This window comes from Typopeltis vanoorti, chromosome 8, assembly GCF_054136105.1.
Source record: "Typopeltis vanoorti isolate ZY-2024b chromosome 8, IOZ_Tvanoo_1.0, whole genome shotgun sequence".
NCBI classification, from domain to species: domain Eukaryota; kingdom Metazoa; phylum Arthropoda; class Arachnida; order Uropygi; family Thelyphonidae; genus Typopeltis; species Typopeltis vanoorti.
This window is the reverse complement of record NC_143556.1, coordinates 14,686,894-14,710,177: the sequence shown is the minus strand read 5'-3', so window position 1 is coordinate 14,710,177 and position 23,284 is coordinate 14,686,894. Positions and strand designations below refer to the sequence as shown.

Sequence of the window (23,284 nt, the reverse complement as noted above, 5' to 3'; positions counted from 1 at the left end):
TAGTTTAGCAAAAAAAAAAAAAAAATACTGTTGCCTTTCCTGTTGTCATATTTAGTTGAATGTGGCTTTAGTGCTGTAAATGACTTGCTACTGAAAAAAAGAAATCATCTGGATATCACAAACCATGGGGATTTGAGATTGAAAATGACTAAATTAGTACCTCAAATGAAAACTCTTTGCAACAGACATCAAGCTCAAGGATTGCATTAACTTGGATTTTATTTTCCGGAGTTCAGTTCAATTTATGTTTTATAATATACAAAGTGTAATATAAAATTTATGTTCATTGAAGAAGGTCAAATTAAAAACAGTTTTACCTATGTTCCTTTTTTATTTAAGTACATATTTATATTATACTTTTTCAGAACTTGACTATTATACAAGAGGTGGGGCATCAGAATCTTTGAGGCGTTGAGGTGGGGCATCATCCAAAAAAGTTGGGAAACACTGGTCTAGCTGATACCAAGAAGTTAAAAAGAAATTTCTTCGATTATCAAAGAAGCATTGGAGGCTTTGGTTAAAATTCTGTATTTAAGCAGTACAGCTTCAAAAATCCATAAAATATTGCAAACCTATCACACATGTGCAGACCTACTCAGATATTACGTGGGTTTTAACCTCCCACTATTTGGAGTAAAGGTCCAAGAACTGAGATTGTTCTTAAATGTACACGTTCTGTGCTTAACTCTAAGAAGACTGCTACAACATTCTGGCATTCGCATTCCTTCTGTTAATAACAGCAAAATTTAGCATAAGGAAATCTTTAACCTCTTCTTGCCATGACCTTTTGCAGTCAGATTCTAACAATAGTACTTTGTTTAACAAAGTATTATTGTTACTGAAGATACTAAAGTTCCAAGAATACCCTAACAGGAGAAAGCTTGCTTGCAGAATTGCATACAATCACCTTCCAGTAAATATCATCAAATGGAGGTACTCTAACATTGGAGATCCAATCTGTGACATCTGTTACAGATCGGAATCAGTACAACATGCATTCTAACAGTTGCCCTCTTTCCCTGCGTATTTGGAACATATTATGCAATATTTTGGGCATCCCGTTACTTAGAACAGAACAGGTTCTTTTATTGCATTACCCTTCCTCCCCACCACCACACCTGTCAGCAATGGGAAGAGAATTTTGATTTTTATAATTAAAGAGTTGGGAAAAAACATCGATTTGAAAAACAGCAATATGATATACTAATGCTTTTACAATATGTATAATCGAAATTTGATTGTTCAGTCAGACAATTCTTGTATAGAAAGATACAAAAATTTGGGATCTCCTCTAGGAGGTGCCAAATTTTTGGCTAGATGATGCAGATCACCCATGTTATGCAATATTTACTGCAGGGAGGATAAAAATTCTGTCTGTTTTTATTAAATGGATCCATCCTTTTAGTTCATTATGGTCTAATGAAGACCCCTATGATCTAATGGTCAGTAGCAGGAATGACTGGAGAACAATCCAGAAAAAGCTCAACTCAAGTTAACTTAGATAAGGATAACTACCTGGATAACAGTCATCTCTGGACTTCAATTTCAATTGGTCTTCTGCATGTTTCAGTTGTATGAGACTGGTAAAAAGAAAAAGGGATAGCCTTCAGCTACATGATGATATAAAAGAGCTGAGGCCTTTTTTCTATCTCTCATACTATCCATCTCTCTTTTCTTTCTCCTAATACTGTCAGGCTCTCTTGCACCCCCTATACTTCTAAGCCTATGATGAACACCCCCTTTTCACCTCAATAAAGGTTGAAAACGGTTTGGGTAGTGGCCCTTCCTATAATGTACAGCATTCTACACATCCAAAAGGATGTTTGCTTTGTATTATTATTTATACAGGTACTCTATGGAATTAAAAGGCTCATCGCAAGAGACCCACACTACATCATTGCAATACCTGTCAAACATCTCCTTAAACTTATTCACCGTTGGGGTGCTCACAACCACCTCTGGCAATCCATTTCCCTCATTCACCACTTGTTTTCCCACAACTCCCCATTTATTGAAAAATTTCTTTTGTGTTAATCTTATAGAATCCCTTTAGTAAATTATAAGTTTCTATCATATCCACTCTCCTCCACCTGACAGCTAAACTCAGCAACACACACCTTCAATCTTTCCTCATAGGGAACATTCCACAGACCTGTCGCCAGCTTCGTCACTTGTCTCTGAATCCTCCCCACCACCACCTCCCAATCCCCAGGAAATGCAGTGATCATTACTGTAGTAGTCAACATGTCACTGAATTATAGTCTTATAAAAAAGAGGGATAATAACTTCTCCATCTTTACTTGCCAGTGAGATCTTCAACATCCAAGTAATCATCTGAGCTATTTTCTGCCAAATTTTGCAACGGGTCCTATGAATTTCAAATTTTTATCCACCATCACCTCTATATCCTTAGCCTCATCAGTTTCGTGTAAATTAGTACCATCAATATTGTTACAAAGTATATAATATTTTTGTCCCAAAGTGCATTACCTTACATGTTACAACATAAAATTGACAACCATTGTCCTTTGACCACACTGCCGATTTATTTAGATCATCCTGTAATGTACGATATCTACATCACCTTTATCATTTTTGCATTGTCAGCATAAATGATAAAGGTGATGTAGATTTCCCCCTCCCACTCTTCTCAAATCTTCTGTTATATCATTATTGTACAAATTAGAGTAGTGGTCCTAACACAGAGCCCTGGGACACTCAACACCCTCATTTGCCTTGATTCCACTCCACTATACACCACCATGCGATGTCTGTCATCCCCCCCCCCCCATCCAAGTCACCAGTCTCATATCCAGTCCCATTTGCTCCAGCTTATGTGATAGTTTTCCATGTGGTATTCTATCAAATGCCTTTGCAAAGTCTAGCAGTATCAGGATGTAGCAATTTCCTTTATCCATTTCCACTGTCACCTTATTATAAAATGTGAATAAATTACTGAAACAGGACCTACCTTTTACAAAACCATGCTGCCCCCTATAGAGTATTCCTATCTATCCATTCCTGAATTTTACTTTTAACCTACTTTTTCCAATACTTTAACCACCACTCCAGAGATACTAATTGGTTTGTGGGATACTAAGGCATACAGGGATACTGGAATTATGGGATATTAAGCAATTAATGTGAAGTCGTTAGTCTCTATTCTCTATGTAACTAGTCTAGTCATGAAGATACATCACATGCAAAGTTTGCTTACACTTAGATAAAGGATTAAACCAAAGTGCAATTTCTTGGTAACTTTAATTTGCATTGGATTCGAAAGGGATGTTGGGCACCTGCTGCTGCTTTTAACAGACCATGCAAAGTGGAGGAATGATTAATGCCAGTTTTTGGTAGAGCAGTGCTTGTGGAAGTTACTGCAACAAAATGCAAGCCAACACAGACTATATCTGAGATAGTGGTTATAGTGAGTCATTGAGAGAGAGAGAGAGAGATCATCTATCAGCCGAATCAGTCTGCTGGGCAGCATCAAGAATTTTTAGTGAGATTTTAGGTATACCATGCCAAACACGAAAAGCATACTATGGTTATGCAGATATGGGATTTGTACAGAAAATAACTAGATGGATGAAAAATAGTGGAAAAGAATTATCCTTTCCCACTGTAGAATGTTATGGAGATCAGTGTTTAAGTCATTGATTTTAGATTTTGTAGTGACATGCTTGTGTACTGCATGGTTTGTAAAATGAAAGGGACAAGTGGAGTGTATTATCAACAAATACTGAGGATATGATTATTGGGTAATGAGAGAAGGTTATACATATGTATGGGAGACAGAGGCCAGGCAATAGAACAGTGCCCTGAGAGATTCCTTTATTGGTGAAAAAACTCAAAGAAAGGAAGCAGGCTTCCCAATTATGGAAGGCACAGGGTAGACCCAAAAGATGGAAATTTATTAAGCAATAATTCCAGATACAATCAAATGTCCTGTAAATGTCATGAGCAACAGTGCACATTTCTCCAAATCTTTCTACATCAAATGTGTAGTTGTGGGTGATGTAGGAAAAAAGATCCCCTTGGGATTTAGAATAGTGGAGTGGCTCTATAGGTAGTGGAGAAGTTGTACTATTGATGACCATCCTCTTTGTTTTGAAGAGGACAAGAGGACAGTCAGATGGTATTTTGATGACAGACTTTCATTATCTTACCCATTTTTTAAAATAGGATAGATATATTCTTGCTTCCTTGTATTGGAATAAGTGCCATGTACACACTGTGCCCATTAAGTAATGCGACAACAATCATATCAAAACAAAGAATTATACGCCCTCTGTCCAAAAAGAGACCGAACTTTTCGAAAATAGAAGAAACTAGTGGCGCCAAATGTTGCATCTTTTTGTTGTAGAAAGTGACAACCTTAATTAGTGTTGTGTCAACTATTTATGACATTTGTTTCATTAGAATCCGAGTTATAGTGCCAAGAGTGACAGTGTGTTTTGACGAACGGTTGGAAATGAGTTTCAAACAAAGAACTGCGATTGACTTTTGTGTTAAACTTGGTAAAAGTTTTACCAAAATGCATCAAATGCTTCAAAAAGCATACAGTGATGGATGCTTATCCCGTATTCAAGTTTATCAGTGGTTTAAGCGATTTCAAAGTGGTCGCGAGACGCTTGAGGATGACAAAAATCCACCATCCAAAAACTGGATTGAGTGAAGTTAACATCCAAAAAGTGCATGATTTCATCCAAGAAAACCCGAAATCGTCCATGACATTGATTAAAGATGAATTAGGGATTCCAAAATCAACTGTGCACAACATTTTGACTGAGAGTTTGGGCCTTTGTAAATTGAATTCACGATTTGTTCCCTACAAGTTGACTGACGACCAAAAAATGTATCGAATTGAACACTGCAAAGACCTCATTAAAACTTCTCGTAAGAACTCAAACTTGAAACGATTGTTACTGGTGACAAAACGTGGTGTTTTGAGTATGAGCCCGAATCAAAGCACCAGACTGCTGAGTGGAGACCACCAGATGAGGGGCATCCAAAAAAAAGTCGCTTGGAGAAGTCAAAAGTAAAGACAATGCTGATTTGTTTCTATGATTCCAAGGGCATTATCCAAAAGAATTTGTTCTGCCTGGCTAAACGGTCAATGATGATTCTATTTCGAAAAATTTGGTTTCTTTTTGGACAGAGGGTGTTTTTGGAACTGTCAATTACACAGATTCAAAATAATCTCACTCCAACTCCACACAATGTTTACATCTGATGTACAGGTGTTTGAAGGCAAAGCAGAAGTCCTGAATGGGAAATCACCTTCATTGTTCTGGGTCACACTGTGTTGGATGTCCTCATTGTCACTGAAGTGCTCCCCTTTCAAGACACACTCCATCCTTACAAAGAGGAAAAAGTGTGGGAGCTAAATTTGGTGAATAAGGGACATGGTCAATCACACAGATCGGCTTTGAAGCCAGACAGTGCACAGTGCATGGGGCATTGTTGTGCAACAGAAACCAGTTGTGAAACAGTTCTTTGTTGACACATCGCATGCAAGTGTACAGATATTCCATTACTCCTAAGCAATATTGACCATTCACTAAATTTGCTGGGGATTATTCCAGCAGCATTGAAAAATCAATCACCATTGTCTTGAAGTGTGATTTTTTGCAGTTTGACTTTCTTCTTCTAGGGGAGAAGATATTCCATAGTATTCCATGCCTCTAGCATTTTGTTTCCATAACCAACATGAAAATACCAACTTTCATCACCAGCAACAATTCTTTGCAACACATCAGTCTTGATTAACTGCATGGATGAAATGTTGACAACATGCAACCCAGTGCTCTCTCTGTTTGTGTGTCAACATGTGCAGCATGAGCCTCAAACAAATCTTCCTGTTGTGCAAATTGTTTTCTAAGATTAATCTGGCCATTTCCCTTAGTGGTTATTCACCTGTCATGGGCAACAATTCCCCTAGCTTACACCACATTTTCATTTGTCCATGCAGAAATTGGCCGTCCACAGTGTGGTTCATCCTCCAGTGATTCCCTCTCTTCTCTTTAAACATTGAAAACTAGCGAAACATCTGTGCACAGCTCAGTCATTGCTGTAAATTTTTTTTAGGTCTCGGTACACTTCTGTAGCGGTTTTTCCTAATTTACAGTAAAATTTTATCACAGCTCTTTTTGCCCTATGATGCAAGTTCAGACACTCTTCACTCACACTCCCTTACTTCAATGGTTACCACATGAAAACTGCTGCATCATCTAACTTGAAAATTCCACCTGTGATTACAGCACACTCTGTTGAAAGTTTTTTTTCACTTGGTTATATTATAAATTAAAGATGTCAAGAAATTATATTCTCGGTTTCATCCTTTATCCAAGTGTAAGCAAACAAAATGAGACCTAAATAAAGGTCAAAGCTGGTCTGGGTAATGTCCTTTCCCATAATGCATAACATTGTACATTATACATGTCAACAAGGATGTGTGCATTGCATTATAGGATACTGAGGCGATTGATTTAAAGTCATTAGCCTCTATGTACAAGTAATCCAGTCGTGAAGTGACTTCACGTGCAAACTTTGTTTGCTTACACTTGGATAAAGGATGAAACCGAGAATATAATTTCTTGGCATCTTTAATTTATACAACACACTAGTGGTCAAAACTATAAACACATACTTTTATTCAAAGAGCTGTCTTGTAAAAAATCAATCTCATTACTTAAAAGGCACACTGTGTATGCAGGGCTTCAGAAATCCACTTCGTTTCTGGAACACTGCTTACACACCCTGCTTACAACTCCAGAAATCCACTTGATTTCTCTAGTGTGAATAAAACGTCCTGAATTTGAAATCCTTAATTCAAATACTGCCACTTTCCCTTTTAAAGAGTTTTAGTTGGTAATTTTTTCTTAAAGCATAATGTGAACTACTTCACTTTTTTCCATCCTTATATCTCCTTTAAGGTTCAGAACTTTACATTTTGTTCTAATATGAAAAACTACACACACACACACACACACACACAAAAAAAAATGAAAAGTCATTAAAAACACCTGCCATATTTTCTTCCCCAACAGTTCTGTTGTTGCTGTCATAGCATAACAATTGATAACTATTAAACGTAAAATTTCATAGATATCCGCCATTGAGTTCCAGAAATCCTCGTTTCTCTCATAGCAGCATTTTATGATGTTCTTTTCACTCCATGCATGCTCCAATATGTTTCGCACATCTGGTTTTCATTTGTCATGATGTGAAAAAGATGAGTCACCAATTACATGTTATAGTTACAGCACTTTTCTTGAAAATAGTAAGCCTTCCACACTTGAAGTGCGTGAGAAAACATTCAGTTTTCTTGCAGACATATCATCATGAATATGTTTAAATTAGTTATTATTTCCAATAAAGAAATTTTTAAACACAGCAATGCATTCGTTTGGTTTAATATTAAACTTAAACATATATACAGTACACACGACATATGTAATAGACAATCTATTATTAAAAAAAAATTTTAGTTTTCTCAATATACATAAAAACCTCGCTTAATGCAAATTTGATATGCATGATAATCAGTTAGTGCAATTGAGTAAAATGATACTATTTCCTGCTTTAAGCAAGTGATTAATCAGTTAATGCGTCGACTCCTTGGAGTTTCCTGGAATAATAATAATAATAATAATAATAATATGCGTTTTTTTTACATTATGCAAAATTTTATGTTACACAAAATTTTTTGTTGCCAATCTGCAGTGAGTGAAAAAGCTGGAAGTCATTAAGAGATATGAAAATGGCGCTAGTAATACAATGATTGTGTGAGACCTGTAATACAGCGAGTCTACAGTTTGGACTATATTAAATAAGAGCAAAGAATACAAAGAACAAGACAAAGTTGCTACTGCTTCTTTAAGCATGCAGATCACCCAAAATAGAAGCCATTTAATGATAGAGATGGAATGACTTCTATCACTCTGGATTGAAGATTATAACCAAGAAAGAATATCTCTTAGCACAGAGAATATTCAGGCTAAAGCTCTCAATATTTTTACCTCATTGAAAGAGACCAAATTTCAAGAGGAATGTGAAAGCTTTACTGTGAGTTTAAGATGGTTTGAGCATTTTAAAAATCGAACTGGACTGCAGAACGTAAGTATAACTGGGGAATCTGCTAGTGCTGATAAAGATTCTGCATAGTTTCCTGAAGAACTGCAAACGATAATTCACTGGGGTGTAATAACGATTGGCAAATATTCAACTTTGAAGAAATTGGTCTCCTTTGGAAGCATATGGCAACAAAACTTACTTTCCCTAGCTAAAACTGAAGCATCTCAATCAGGATACAAAGTACCTAAAGATCGTCTTAAACTTTTATTAGGGGACAATGCTAAAGGTGATGTTAAATGCAAGCATATAGAAAGAAACTTGGATTTAATGAACTGGATAATGAAGATGTAAGAAACTTGCTCGATTCCCATTCTGAACAGTTATGTGAGAATGATCTCCTTCAACTAGAAGAATAGCATGCATATGAAGAAGAAGAAGATAAGGAGTGCGAACAAGAAGAGAATGTTACAACTAAGAAACTGACTGCAAAAGAACTTGAGCTAGTTTTCAATCACATCGAGTATGCTAAGGAAATTTTGTTTGATGCTGATCCTGATATTGTACGAAGTTTTGAAGTCCTCTGAAATCTTGATATTGTGAATGCCAGCTATTGTTAATCGCAGGACAAGATGCAAAAGTTGAGCATGATTCAAACATCTTTACTTAAGTTACTTAAATATAAAGAGCCAGTAGGCTTCATTTCAGCGATATAAACCTTATTTAAATTAAGGGGATATTAAATCCCACATTGTTTTAAAACCGAATAAGAAAATCAAAGATTGGAATCAGAGAGTTTCATGCCGAATATAGTAAACTATAAAAGTATCGGCGATTACTAGCATGAGCTAATGCAAGTAGTCCTAGTACGTAGTACAATCTCGGGCAACTCGCAGCAAAGGTGGTAAAGTTCTGGTCACTTCTTGGTATTTTCCATAATGTAAAAACACATTTCCTAGGAAACGTATGCTATTATTACATTATGGTGGGAGGTTACTACCCAGACCGGTTTTAGCCTTTTTTGAGGCTTCATCAGTGAGTTGCTGGACCAAATAAATTTCAACAAATACATTTCCTAGGAAATGTGTTTTTACATTATGGAAAATACCAAGAATAGCGATCAGAACTTGACCACCTTTGCTGTGAATTGCCTGAGATTGTACTACGTACTAGGACTACTTGAATTAGCGCACACTAGTAATCGCTGATACTTTTCTAGTTTACTATATTCGGCATGAAACTCTCTGATTCCAATCTTTGAGTTTCTTATTCAGTTTTAAAACAATGTGGAATTTAATATCCCCTTAATTTAAATAATCTTTACTTAATATTTTGTAAAAAAAAAAAAAAAAAAAAAAAAAAAAAAAAAAAAAAGTAGCTCAGTCAAATGTTTTGACTTTAAATAAAAAATTAAGCAATTGAGTGGATATTGAATTCAACATTATTTCAAAACCAAATATATAGAAACTACAAGAGTTTCGTGCTGATTATAGAAACTATAAAAGTTTTGGCGGATCCAAGCGTAAGCAACCTTTCAGGACGGGCAACTTGTTGCAAAGGTGGAGTAAGTTCTGATCACTTTCCTTAGTATTCTCCATAATGCAAAGCACATCTACTTGTGGACATATATGATGCTATGCATTATGGAAAGGGGTCACTACCCAGACCGATTTCAACTTTTGTTGAGGTCTCGTCAGTGGGAGCCAGACCCAGATGTATTGTAAAATACCCAAGTCAAAGTGATGCAGAAGTCATTCTTTCCCATATACGAGTTGCCAAAAGGTGTCGCATTTTAAAAGGTACCAAGAATTACTGAAATAAAGAGCCAAGAGGCTTCACTTCGGGGATGCAAAATTATGCAAATTAAGTGGATATTGAATCCAACATTATTTCAAAGCCGAAGTCCCTGTCCTGAAAGGTTGCCTATGCTTGGATCCTCTGAAACTTATATAGTTTCTATATTCGGCACGAAACTCTTATAGTTTCCATATATTCGGCTTTGAAATAATGTTGAATTTAATATCCACTAAATTTGTATAATTTTGCATCGCCAAAGTGAAGCCTCTTGACTCTTTATTTCAATTATACTGTAAGATTTTTTTTTTCGATTTACACTGATGGATGAATTATAATTATTCCTATATTGCATTTGCTTAACACGATTTTGCTTAGCGTGCATTAATTGATGGATTAATTAATCATGTTAAGCGAGGTTTTCCTGTAATTTCAGCAAAATAAACAAGTAATTATAAACACACAAATTAAAAATGGCACAACTACTTAAATGCTCTAGTAGATTTATACATCTCATTCTTCCAACAATTTGCCCTAAGCATAGTTTTTTATTTAATTAACTTTGTGTAATTAAATATTTGAAATTTTTACATAACGAATGCTTTTTAATACTGTTATTTGGGCAGTAGATGGCATTGGTGTAGTTGGTGGATTGAGTGGTGGAGACAGAGTTGTAGAGTAGTTGCTCTCCCTTGATGAGTCTTTGGACTCCCTGGAGGTGTCATGTAATAATAATAATACCATTATTTAAAAAAATACAATTATTTTGCAAAGATCAACCAGAGTGCATTGTGAAGAGTGAGTCTAGTTCCACATGGAATGCTGCTTACTTTGTTTTTTTATGGATTTTATTATTTGCCTTTCCTATTAAACTATTGTTTATGGATAATTTATATAAATTCACCCTCATTATGAACAATAAATGAAAGACCCCTTTTTGAGTTGTGATGAGCTGTGTTGTCATATATTTTAAACACACGTTAAAGGAAAGCATGTTTCTGTAAAATTCAGTGTAATGTATAGTGAGAATTAAAGAATGTATTACTTTGTTTTGTTATCTTATTATTTAGTTTTTAAAACATCATCTTGATGTTTTAAAAAATGCAACTAGGGATGCACCGAATATTTTGTTTTGCTTCAGTTTTGGCCAAATCAATAGAAAGATTCGATGTTTGGCTGGTCCAAGCAGAAAAATTCATGTCGTGTGTCATGACAAACATAACGAATCTGGAAAAACCTTACACCCTATCTTGCTCAACTGCTTATCCAATGCTCGTATTGTTTTCTATAGGTGTTTATTTTAGTTCACCACATTCATTTAGTTTATATTATGAAGCTTGAAAATACTAAAAATCAGTTCAGTTTTGGCATGAATAATAAAAGAAAATGGGTATTATTTCTGGGAAATTCCCATGTTACTCCTCTTAAAAGCTATTATTTTTACGGCTATTTTTGCCTGTTTTCGTTTAGGAGTGTCCCTTATTTTGTAAATTGGCTTTTTACTCAAGAATTCTTAGGGTGTTATAATAGAGACTAATAGAGGAAGAAATTTTGCACAAGGTATGTGCAAAATTTCTTCCTCTATTAGTCTGCATATATTTACCTTTAAAATACACTTATAATACCCTAAGAATTCTTGAGTAAAAAGCCTCTCTCTGTGTTCACTGGGCATCTACAGATGCCGTATGGTCACTCCGTTGCTCGATGATGTTCCACACTAGGCCTCGCCATGTAGTCCTGTTGTTTGCCCTTCTGGCAACCTCAACTCTCTGAAGATCAGTCACTCCACACACGCCATCCATCCATCTCATTGATGGTCTACCCCTGCCTCTTTTTCCAGGAACTTTTTCTATTACTGTTCTGAGAAGTCCTCCTTCCATCCTTTCTATGTGTCCAAAATATTTTAATTTTCTTCTGTCAATATCCTTAAGGAGCCTTAAAGTTCTACTAATCTTTTCTAACACCCATTCATTTGTACGCCTTTCAGTGTATGATATCCTCAACAGCCTTCTGTAACACCACATCTCAAAAGCAGATATCCGTTTCTTATCTGACTTCTTTAGGTTCCAAGTCTCGCGTCCATAAGTCGCTGTTGGAAAAACAACTGCATCCAAAATCCTCAACTTTGTTCCCATGGAGATAGATCCATCCTTCCAGATTTTAGACAGGTCTCTGACTGTTGTTTTAGCCATTCCTAACCTTTTTCTGACATCTTCTGAACAGCAATTCTTCACATTAATAATGGATCCCAGGTACTCAAACTTGCTGACTTCCTCAATTCTTTCTCCATTAAGATATATTTGTTTCCTCAAGAGCTTCTCTGTTTGTTTTTCCTTTGAGAACCATGATCTTTGTCATGCTAGAATTGAGTTGAAGTTCTCTGTTATTACTGATCTTGTTAACTTTGTCAAGAATTAGTCCTAGTTCTTCCATGTCATTACAAAGGAGTACTGTATCATCAGCGTACCTCAGATTACTGATCAATCTACCTCCTATCCTAATTCCTGTCCTGAGCTCATCCAGTGCTTCACGCATGATGTCCTCTGCATATATACTAAACAAGTGAGGAGAAAGTAAACATCCTTGTCTAACTCCTTTTCCAACTTGAAGCCAGTCAGTTAATCCAACACCTGTTCTTACTGTGGCTTCTTGCTCCTTATACAAGTTGGCTATCAACCTGATAGTGTGTTGAGGAAAACCCATTCTTTCCATTACTTCCCACAGTTTCACATGCTCAACACAGTCAAAAGCTTTAGAGTAGTCTAAGAAACACATTACTAGAGGGAGTCTGAATTCTTTATATTTTTTTATGATCTGTCTAAGGCAAAGGATCTGATCTCTGGTGCCCCTACCTTTCCTAAAACCTGCTTGTTCCTCGGGCATCTCTGCCTCAACTTTGGCCTCAATCCTATTTAGCATGATCTTTAATAAAATTTTGCTTGCATGAGATATCAAACTAATAGTTCTATAATTCTTTCATGCCTTCATATCACCTTTCTTGTGTAGTGGTATGAAAACTGACTTCTTCCAGTCTCTAGGCCATGATCCTATCTCCCATATCCTTGTAATCAATCTATGAAACACTCTTATCCCTCCATCTCCTGTGGCCTTAATTAACTTTGCTGGGATTTCATCTGCACCTGGGGCCTTATTGCTGTTGAGCTGCTTAACTGCTCTTTCAACTTCATGCCTAAGTGGAGGAGGTTCCAAATCAAAATTTTCTTGGTGGGAGGACTCCACATTTTCTTTATCCACTCTGCTGTACAGTTCCTCACAGTATTCTTTCCATCTGTTTTTGATTTCCAACTCTTCTGTTAGAAGAGTTGGAATGATCCATTCCTGTCTTTGATGACATTCAATTTAGGCTTGAACTTGTGCTTTAAGTCACAAACTAAATAAAACATCCTTTTATAATTATGCCTTCTCACCTGGAACTCTATTTCTTCACATTTATTAGTATAGAACTTTTCCTTATCCTGCTTGATGGCTCTTCTGATTTCTCTATGTAATCTCTTGTATTCTTCGGTCCCTGTGTCTCTTTGTTTTTCCAACCGCCTTCTTTTGATTAGTTCCCATGTTGAATCTGATATCCATGGGTCTCTTGGTTTTCTTATTGGGTAAAAAGCCAATGTATTTAAATTAAGGAGCACTCCTAAACAAAAACAGGCAAAAATAGCTGTAAAAATAATAAAAGAAAACAGTGTTTGGAACTTTTATGATTTATGTGAAGATTCAAAATTTGCAAAATGTAAAATATGAAAACAGCAAATATCTCTGGGTGGTAGGAAAAAAAAACATAAGTACAATGTCTATGATTAATCATATTCAAAGCAAGCATAATGATGTATTTGTAAAGCAAAATCATGCAACTGAAATATGAAGCTAGAATGCAAAAACAAGTAAGCAGTCAGAATTGAAAATGAATTCGCTAAAACAACACGTTATTTGACATTATAGAAAAATCTAAAAAATGGGATTGTAGATAATAAACGTGCGAAAACTTTGCATTATGCCATCACTGAAATGATTACATTTAGATAACATTCCATCTGCAGTTAGGCTAATGAGCATTACTCCACAGTAGGATGTGCCTGCAAGAAAATATTTTACAGGAAAAAAAAAGATTATGGATTTTTATGCCCAATTAGTTGTAACTATTAAAAACAAGATTGCAGAGGCTAAATATATTTATCTTACATCAAATATATGGGACCTGCCAGCATACAATTGGAAGTTTTATTAGCTTCACAGGGCACTGGCTTGATGCAGATTTTCAACATAATCCTATAGTTTTGAATTGTCAACATTTTCCTGGAAATCATACAAATGATATGATTAAAGAAAGGTTTTCAGCTATTTTACAAATGTGAATATACATATTTTAGGGATTCAATTAATAGTACAAGATAATGGTGCTAATATTGCTAAGGGATGCACAAATGTGAATTTCAAGGAAAAGATAGAACATTTAACCATTCATATGCTGCATGCTCGAAACTAAAAGATATTCAAACCAAATTGATTACCAGCCGCATAAAATTAGTTTAAGATGTACCTACTCAGTTCCACTGAGTAGGTACATCTTGAATTTACATGCTATAAAAAATACAAGAAAGAAAGAAAAGAGCATTAAATATTTATGCAATCAACAATTTAAATACATTAAGCTCAAATCAGTAATCTTTTATGGAACCACTGCTAAATTTATTGGAGCCTTTTGAGGAAATGACCAAAACCACGAGTTCAAATTTTGCTTTAATTTCAGAAGTGCTCCCAACTATTGTGACTGCAGATGTATTTATCTAGAGATGATGATAATACTCTCTTTGCGCTTATTATTTCGTGAATCCTCCAAGGAGTCCAAAGACTCCTCAAAGGAGGGTACCTACTCTACAGCTCCATCTACTGCTCACCACCACTAGCATTTTTTGTCTGTAAATTGCATGTGTCCTGTAGGCAGGATGAAAAATCTGAGTTTCCAGGAGGAAAAAACCTTACTACCTCTGTATGAGATCAGCTAACTCACCTGCAATTGAAAAAACTCATATAACGATTTCTCCCATCACTACGAGAATCAAACTTAGGCCTTTTCCAGTCAATGGGCATGCCGTACCATCGTTCTTCCAATTGCACTATGAAGGCTCTTTTCCACCTGATTCATGAATTTCATCATCCAGTGTGAGATCACCACTCTGGTTATTTTGGATGTTTGAAGTGGCTTGGAAATGTTCCATGTTTGGTCTCTAGAGCAGGGTTAGGCTGTGTAGAAAATAAATTACAAATACAAATATATATGTATATAAATTGATAAAAAAAAAAAAAAACAGCCCACCCATGGTACAAAATGTACTATAGGTTTTCAAATAAACTTCTGGGTGTGAGTTGCATAAAACTTGTTAATGAAGTTGGAAAATTGCTGATGTAGATCACTGACCAATGCACACCAAACAAGAATTATTTATCTTGGTTTGTAACATTTGTTAAAATGTATGCATAATAAACAGGACAGCTTGCTTATTATTGATACAATAAGCAGAAATCTAGAATTTAATAAACACTTTAAGAAGATTCTTTATTGAGGGATTTTTAGTGCATCTTTTGTCTTATTAATATGAGTGAATAGGTTAATAAGAAATGATTTCTTATTTACAGAAGATGACGTCCTACTGGAGACAAATTTGGGATCTGACTTATCCGGTTACTGCAATGTTCACAGGTAAAGTATCTATCTTTTATGTGTATGTATTTATTTTATGTGTGTAATACATGCATACATTTATTCATAAAATGTTACAAGTATCTTACTCTTTTGACTAATCTTGAATTGCTCAAACATTGAATTGCTTCTTGATCTTTTACAAATAATTCCTTTACCATTAATTTTCATGCTATTCTTTGGTGGGGCATGAACAATCTAGGCCAAAATAGTTAGCATCAACATTATTCCTGCCAACTAAAAGAAATGACTCAGTTACAAAATATGAACATAAGTAAACATAAATTTAGTTCAATCCTTTATCCAAGTGTAAGCAAACAAAGTTTGCGCCTGAAGTATCTTCAGGACTGAGGCAACTTGTGGTAAAGGTGGACCAAGCTCTCATCACTACTTGTCTTACTATCTCCTATAATGCAAAACACATCTCCTTGCAGACATGTATAATGCTATGCATTAAGGGAAGGTTCACTACCCAGACCAGTTTCAACCTTTATTGAGGTCTCATCAGTGGGAGCCAGACCCAGAGGTGGTGATACTAAGGTGGATGCAATGGAGAAGTCATAATTACCTATACGAGTTGCCAAAAGGTGTCTCACCTTATTAAATTACTCTGGATTTAGAGAAAGGTGTGGAAGTTTTTTCCCATTGGTTAGACTATAATAAATTTAGTTTAATCCTTAAGCAATAGCATGATCCAACCTTCAGTCCTGAAGATACTTCAGGCATAAACTTTCTTTGCTTACACTTGGATAAAGGATTAAACTATAATAAATTTAGTTTAATCCTTTATCCAGCAGCATGATCCAACTTTCAGTCCTGAAAATACTTCAGGTGAAAATCTTGTTTGCTTACACTTGGATAAAGGATTAAAATAAATTTATTATAGTCTTACCAAGTGGCAAAAAACACTCAACATCTTTCTCTAAATCTAGAGTAATTTAATAATAAGGTGAGACACCTTTTGGCAACTTGTATAGTTAAATATGACTTCTCCATTGCTTCCACCTTAGTATCACCACCTCTCTGTCTGGCTCCCACTGACAAGACCTCAATAAAGGTTGAAACCTGTCTGGCTACAACACATCAGATGTAGCATTACACATGTCTGCAAGGAGATGTGGTTTGCATTATGGGATGCATTATACTAAGACAAGTAATGAGAGCTTGGTCCACCTTTACTACAAGTTGCTTCAGTCCTGTAGATACTTCAGGCTCAAACTTTGTTTGCTTACCCTTAGATAAAGGATTAAACTAAATTTATTATAGTCTAACCAAGTGGGAAAAAACTTCCAATAAGTAAACATACTCTTACAAGATGGAAAACTTACATTAATTTAATATTAATAATAAGCTAATGCTTTTTATTCCCTTATAGGGTGTAGGTGAGGCCTTTAAACCCTATCTAGCTTTCGGAGACTGAGTCGGCAGTTCATTCTCCACCGGTAGTCAATCAGAGATTTATGGCCCATGTCTATCACTAATTAAATACGACACTGATGAAGAGACTGGCAAATAAGTGCTACCATCTCTTGGTACGAAACCCGAACAGGATATGTTACTGTCTGAAATAATGTGGGTTCTATGGTCTATTTTCTTGAGTTTATGGGATGAAAACCCCAAGTTTCCTGGAGAAAAAAACTGCTTGCCCATGCCAGAGATCGATTAACTCAGGAACCGGCTGAAGAAAATCTTAGGAAAAGTTCCTCTATTCGGCAACTAGACTCAAACTATAAGTCTGTCTTCATGTGGCCAAGTGCAGAGGATGCAAGTGCTACTTCCACTGGGCTACACAGGATTCTAAATTTAAGATTCAATTGTAGAATTCTTGCTTATATATCACAGGCATCCTCATTACGTAAAACAATAGTACGACATCAACAGATTAACAACAATATTGCAAAATGTACCATGGCAGCTTTAGTAAAGTAAAAATCAGTACATTTCTAGATTTAAATAATGATAATAATAATAATAAAAAAAGATAAAAACAGAATGAAGACAAGCAAGCATAGCCCATCAGATATGTTCAAATTCGGAGAATGTAATAATGCTTCACATCTTTCTTTATAAAAACATCCATAAGGAATCTGCTCTTATGTAGAATATTTGTTTAATTCACAGGACTCTATGCTTAGTAGAGATGGTTTATCGAGGCCAGATTGTTCAAGTTTCATGATATTTAATGTATTTTTTACATTCCTTTAGATGAGCAGAGCTAGATCTTACAAAATAAGATGGGCTACAAGAGCAACACATCTAATATGTGCCTGAAAGGTTTTGTGGATATAGCTTGTCTTTAGTTGAAGAACATTCTTGATTTTTAGCAATGAAGGTCCAATTTTTTATCTTTGTCTGGTTCCATCTGATATTACAAATAGTTTTGATATAATCTTACTCTTCATCAACATATCTTGAATTACTTACGTAGGATTTTTCTTTTGGTATTCTTAAACTTTTTTTTTATTTTTGTTTCATTCATTCTTAATACTTTACCATTCAGAATAAATTGTATATACTGTAATAGTTATCCCTGTCTTACCCACAATTGCAGGCTCTTTTATGGAACACTACAAACATTATTTCCTGTGATATTTCTCTCAAACCTGTGTTATGGTAGAGATATGTTGATGACATTTTTGCAATTAAAAAAAAATCTTTTTGGGATCTGCCAGGTCTTTGTCAACTTGATGAAAGTTTTCGTTTTCTCTATTTTTGAAAAAAAAAAGCTCATGTGCTGGACAATTAGGCTCATGCATTGTCTTTCCATCCTATTCGAAAAGGTGGGATTATTAAAACCTTAATACATCATGCCATTGCTCTTTGTTCTACTATGGTGTTAGAATTGATTGTCCATATTTCAATTTATTCATGTGGATTCAATTCTTTCTTATTCTGTTATCAAATAAATAAGACCTGAATAGCATAAGACTTTACAGGAAAAGAGGTTGGAACTAGTAATTCCTTTGCTATTGAGATAGCTGGTGCTTCTGATGCTGAAAAGAACAAAACAGGAGAGATGCATCTATTAATAAGTAAAATGATTTATTCAGGTCATAGAGGTCAGGGAAAGAAGGAAACACTAAATACAATAACAAACTTCTTGAATAGCAGTTCATGTAATTGTGCAAGCAAATTTGGAAAATGGATTTTTCTTATTTTGACTTATCTATGGAGTTACTAAAGGATTAATACTCTGCCTGGGAAGTTAACCTCAATTTAGAGAATTGACCTGGGCTTCAGCATCCAATTTCCAATCCTCACCTGGTGGTATGTCCCATTATTTAAGTATACCTCTACTTAAAGAAACAAAGATAGGCTGTCAATATAGAACTTGGCCAACCAAATGTTTTGTCATAATGGTTAGCTTATGTAATGGTAAATGTTATGAAATGCCATGCCAGTTGGGATATCGTTAGCATTCAACATTAAATATAAAAGAAAGCTTCTTGAGTAGTAGCCAATTTTAAATAGTGATGCAGGCAAATTTCAAATGGTGAAATTAGATAGTTCTACCTATTTGCATAGAACTTTGTAGAACTAAGTATTGCAATGAAAGTTTTAGTAGAGAAATTTAGTCATTACAGAGTATTGACTCATTGGAGAACAATGGATAGGAAATGAATGTCAAACATGTAGAAACATGTTTGTGGAAAATCATGTATATTTTAACTGCTTTTAAGATAAATATTAAAAATATTTAGTGCTATATGAGTGTTTTAATCATGTGCTCATAGTGGATTGTTTTGTAATTATTTATATGCATTGATAGTGTATGCACTTCCTCTGATGGTAAAACACACAACCAAATTGACTTTATCCTTGTAAACACAAGATTTAAAAACTCCATCAACCTCACAAGAGCCAGATCATTTCCTGGAGCCGACATTGGCAGCAACCACAACATGGTCATCGCAACTGTGAATATGAAAATGAGGGAAAGATTACCTACAAAATCAACTCATAAAAGATATAATATAGAAAAACTAAAAGATCCCAAAATAAATATACTATATAAATACAAATTAAAACAAATTTTTGACACAAGCTTCAAGAAATATTATAGTATCGAATCTAAAACCAAATACTTCTCACAAAAGATAACTGTGACAGCTGAAGAAATCCTTGGAGACAAAAAAGGAAAATAAATAAACCATGCATAACCAAAAATATTTTGGACCTATGCAACGAACGAAGATATTTGAAATCTCATATTAATAGCAGTGATAATAGAGAACAGTATAAAAATATTACTTAGATTATTAAAAAAGAAATCAAATATGCTAGAAACTTATGGATATTGGATGAATGCAAAAATATAGAAGAGGATTTAAATAAAAATAATTCTAAAAGTGCTTTTCAAATTATCAATAAGTTATCCAAACCTTTTGCCGCAATTAATTGGAGCATAGAAGATGAAGATGGAACTCCTATCACAGATAACCGGAAAATATTTGATAGATGGAAATGTTATGCAACCGAGCATTTTCAAAAGGACCCTCAAACTTAGCTCCTCAAAAATAGGAAAATCACCGGGAAGTGATGGTGTCACAATGGAACTGACACACGAAGGAGGTGACATCATCATAGACACCTTGCTAAATTTATTCCATGATGTATGGAACACAGAGACTTGGCCCTCTGATTTGCGGACTTCACTCCTTGTACCTATTCCTAAAAAGGGAAACAGCAATAAATGTAGCAACTATAAAACAATAAGCCTTATTAGTCATCCAAGCAAAATCCTGTTAAAAATACTACTGTCAAGAATCGAAAAGAAAATAGAAAGCAGATTATCAGATGAACAAGCAAGTTTCCGGAAGTCCAGAAGTACAATTGACCATATTTTTACAATACACATACTAGGCGAAAAATACATAGAACATAACAAAATAATCTGTCACAACTTCTTAGACCTTCAAAAAGCTTTTGACTCAATATGGCATGAGGCATTATGGAAAATTTTAGAACATTATGGTATTGACAGCAAAATCATTAGGATTATTAAATCTCTTTATTCCTCATCTGATATGAGAATTGAAATTAAAAATTACAGCAGTGAACCGTTCTGGGCAGAACGAGGGGTAAGACAGGGATGCATCTTGTCCTCTCTTCTTTTTAATTGTTTTCTGGAATATGAACGAAGCTCATAGACGAAGCTCTTTATGAATATGACACTGGAATAGTAGTTGGCAGACTAAGAATAAATAACTTATGTTTTGCTGACGATATTGATCTTCTGGCAGAAAGTGAAGAAGAATTACAAGAGATTACCGGCCATGTTTTCAGAACATTAAAAAAATATGGATTATACATAAACCTACAAAAAACAAAAACAATGATAATCTCAAAATCAGACATTGAATTCTTAAAGATACAAATTGGCAATAAGCAAATTGAGAATGCAAAGAAGTTCACTTATCTAGGAAGCACGTTGAGTCAAGATGATCGTTCAAAAACCGACATTAAATACCGAATTGCTAAGGCAACTGTGACCCTACAGAAGTTAAAACCATTGTGGGGAGATAACAGAATAGCATTCACAACCAGACTAAGACTATTTGACACCTTGGTGAATTCTGTCCTCTTGTATGGTTGTGAGGCCTGGACTTTATTGAAAGGAGATGAGAGGAGACTCCTATCTTTTGAAATGAAAACTTACAGAAGACTTCTGAGCATTCCCTATACTGCTCACGAAACTAATGAAAATGTCTGAAAACTGATTGATTCAATAGATGGGAGAAAAAGGGAAAATATTCTGACAGTCATCAGAAGAAGACAGATGAAATGGTTCGGACATGTGGAGAGGGCTAATGGCATTCTAAAGCACTAGAAGGAATCATTCCAGGATCTAGGGTGAGGGGCCGACCTCAATTAAAATGGACTGATAACATCAAAAAAATGGACAAATTCCTCCCTTTCTCAACTGACATCAAGAACAAGAGACCGAGACGACTGTAGGAGGCTAGCAGAGAGTATCACCTACCAGCCATGAATGACCCAATGGTTCATTTAGGACTACAGGAGAAGAAGAAGATAGTGTATTATATTGTTTGGTATAACAATGGAGACAATGAGTTTCAACTGAAAAATTTCATTCCATGTATTGGTCAATGTGAATGTTTTTTTGGGGGGAAGGGAATGCTGTCATTTTTCCATGAATGTATGATAATTAAGCAAATAGAGAAGTGTGAAATGTTGACTATGAGCAGAAATTGAAATGAGGGAACAAATGAGATGAAGTAGCAGGTAGTGATGCATGCTAAGTGGAATGAGAGTAAAAATGGATGTGTTAGAATGCAAGATGGCAATAGTGGTGTTTGTGTGAGAGAGTGTGAAAAAGGAGATAGGAAAATAAAAAGAATGGCATGATGTTGAAAATTTTAAGGCTTTGATGTATGCTGCAGAATACTACACACTAAAGCTAGACTGAAAAAGTGCTTGACACAAGAAATAAGACAAAACACATGAAGTAAAGGATGGATCACAAATTGGGGGAGGGGGGGACAGAAAGTGATATATGGTAATTCCATGATTAAGAGCAGAAAAACACGTTTTCCGAGTGCAAAAATTTATGACATAACTGAAGCAATATGTGAGTAAGTATTTGTTCTTATGTTGATTGCAAAATAGCTGCAGTTTAAGAAAGGATATGAAAGATTTGTTGAGTGAGGCAAGAAAGAACAACAGAGTAGTACTGATTGTAAGTTTTTTTAATTCCTCACAGTATGATAAGACTGAGCTACTCAGCTGAGAAGAGCTGTGATTGCAAATGAGTTATGAAATAGTTTGTGTGGGTGGGAATCATCTACAGTATGTAGATATATGGATTGGAAATATAGATTCTATTTGTAGATATGTAACCTACAATACATATATGTACAAGGGTGGTCTGAAAAGTTCTTGGCCTAACAATGAAAAAACGAATTTATAATTTCAATATTATTTTTATTTTTCAACATAATCTCCCTTAAGACTAATACATTTATTTCAGCGATGCTCCAGTGTCTTTATCCTGTCTCCCTGTAGTGGTTTTCAGTAAGATCTGCAAAATATCCCTCTACAGCTACAATCACCTCTTGATTCAAAGAAAAACACTGACCAGTGAAGAAGAGTTTGTTTTGGGAACAGACAGAAGTCAGTGGGAGCCAAATCTTGTGGAATAGGGTGGATGTTCCAACAATTCATAGTGCAGATCCCTTAATTTTCCCATTCCCAAAACACCTTTGTGGACAGATGCATTGTCCTGATGAAAAATGATTTTTTTCTTTTGCAAACCAGGTCTTTCCTTGAGAATTTTTTTGTCTAGTCTGGCTAAAAGATCAGAATAATATTCCGATCTTTTAGCCAGAATTTTTCCCCGGTTATTGTTTTAACCTTTTCAAGATAATTAATAAACAAAAGCATCCCAAAACACCGATGCCATGACCTTTCCTGCTGATGGAACTGACTTTGTCTTCTTTGGCGCTGAACAACCGGCTTCTATCCACTGTTTTGACTGCTGTTTGGATTCTGGTGTAATGTTTAATGGTGAATCCAAGTCTCATCCATAGTAATAAATCAACACACAAAATCAGTTTTATTCTTGTTAAAACACTCCAAGCACTGTTCAGAGATTTTCTTGCGGGTGCGTTTTTGATCTTCTGTGAGCAAGCATGGCACCCATCTTGGGCGACGCGTTTTCATATGCAATTCTTCATG

General features: G+C 35.2%; 1 protein-coding gene across 2 annotated transcripts in view; it reads left to right on the top strand.

The window, feature by feature from the left end:
• The window catches only part of sws (patatin like phospholipase domain containing sws), a 945,916-nt gene that overhangs the window by 566,937 nt on the left and 355,695 nt on the right, over nt 1-23,284 (top strand). For both annotated transcript variants that reach the window (XM_090396526.1, XM_090396525.1), the window contains exon 26: nt 15,523-15,586. In XM_090396526.1, coding sequence (XP_090252652.1) covers nt 15,523-15,586 — 64 coding nt within the window. The remainder of the gene's footprint in view (nt 1-15,522; nt 15,587-23,284) is intronic.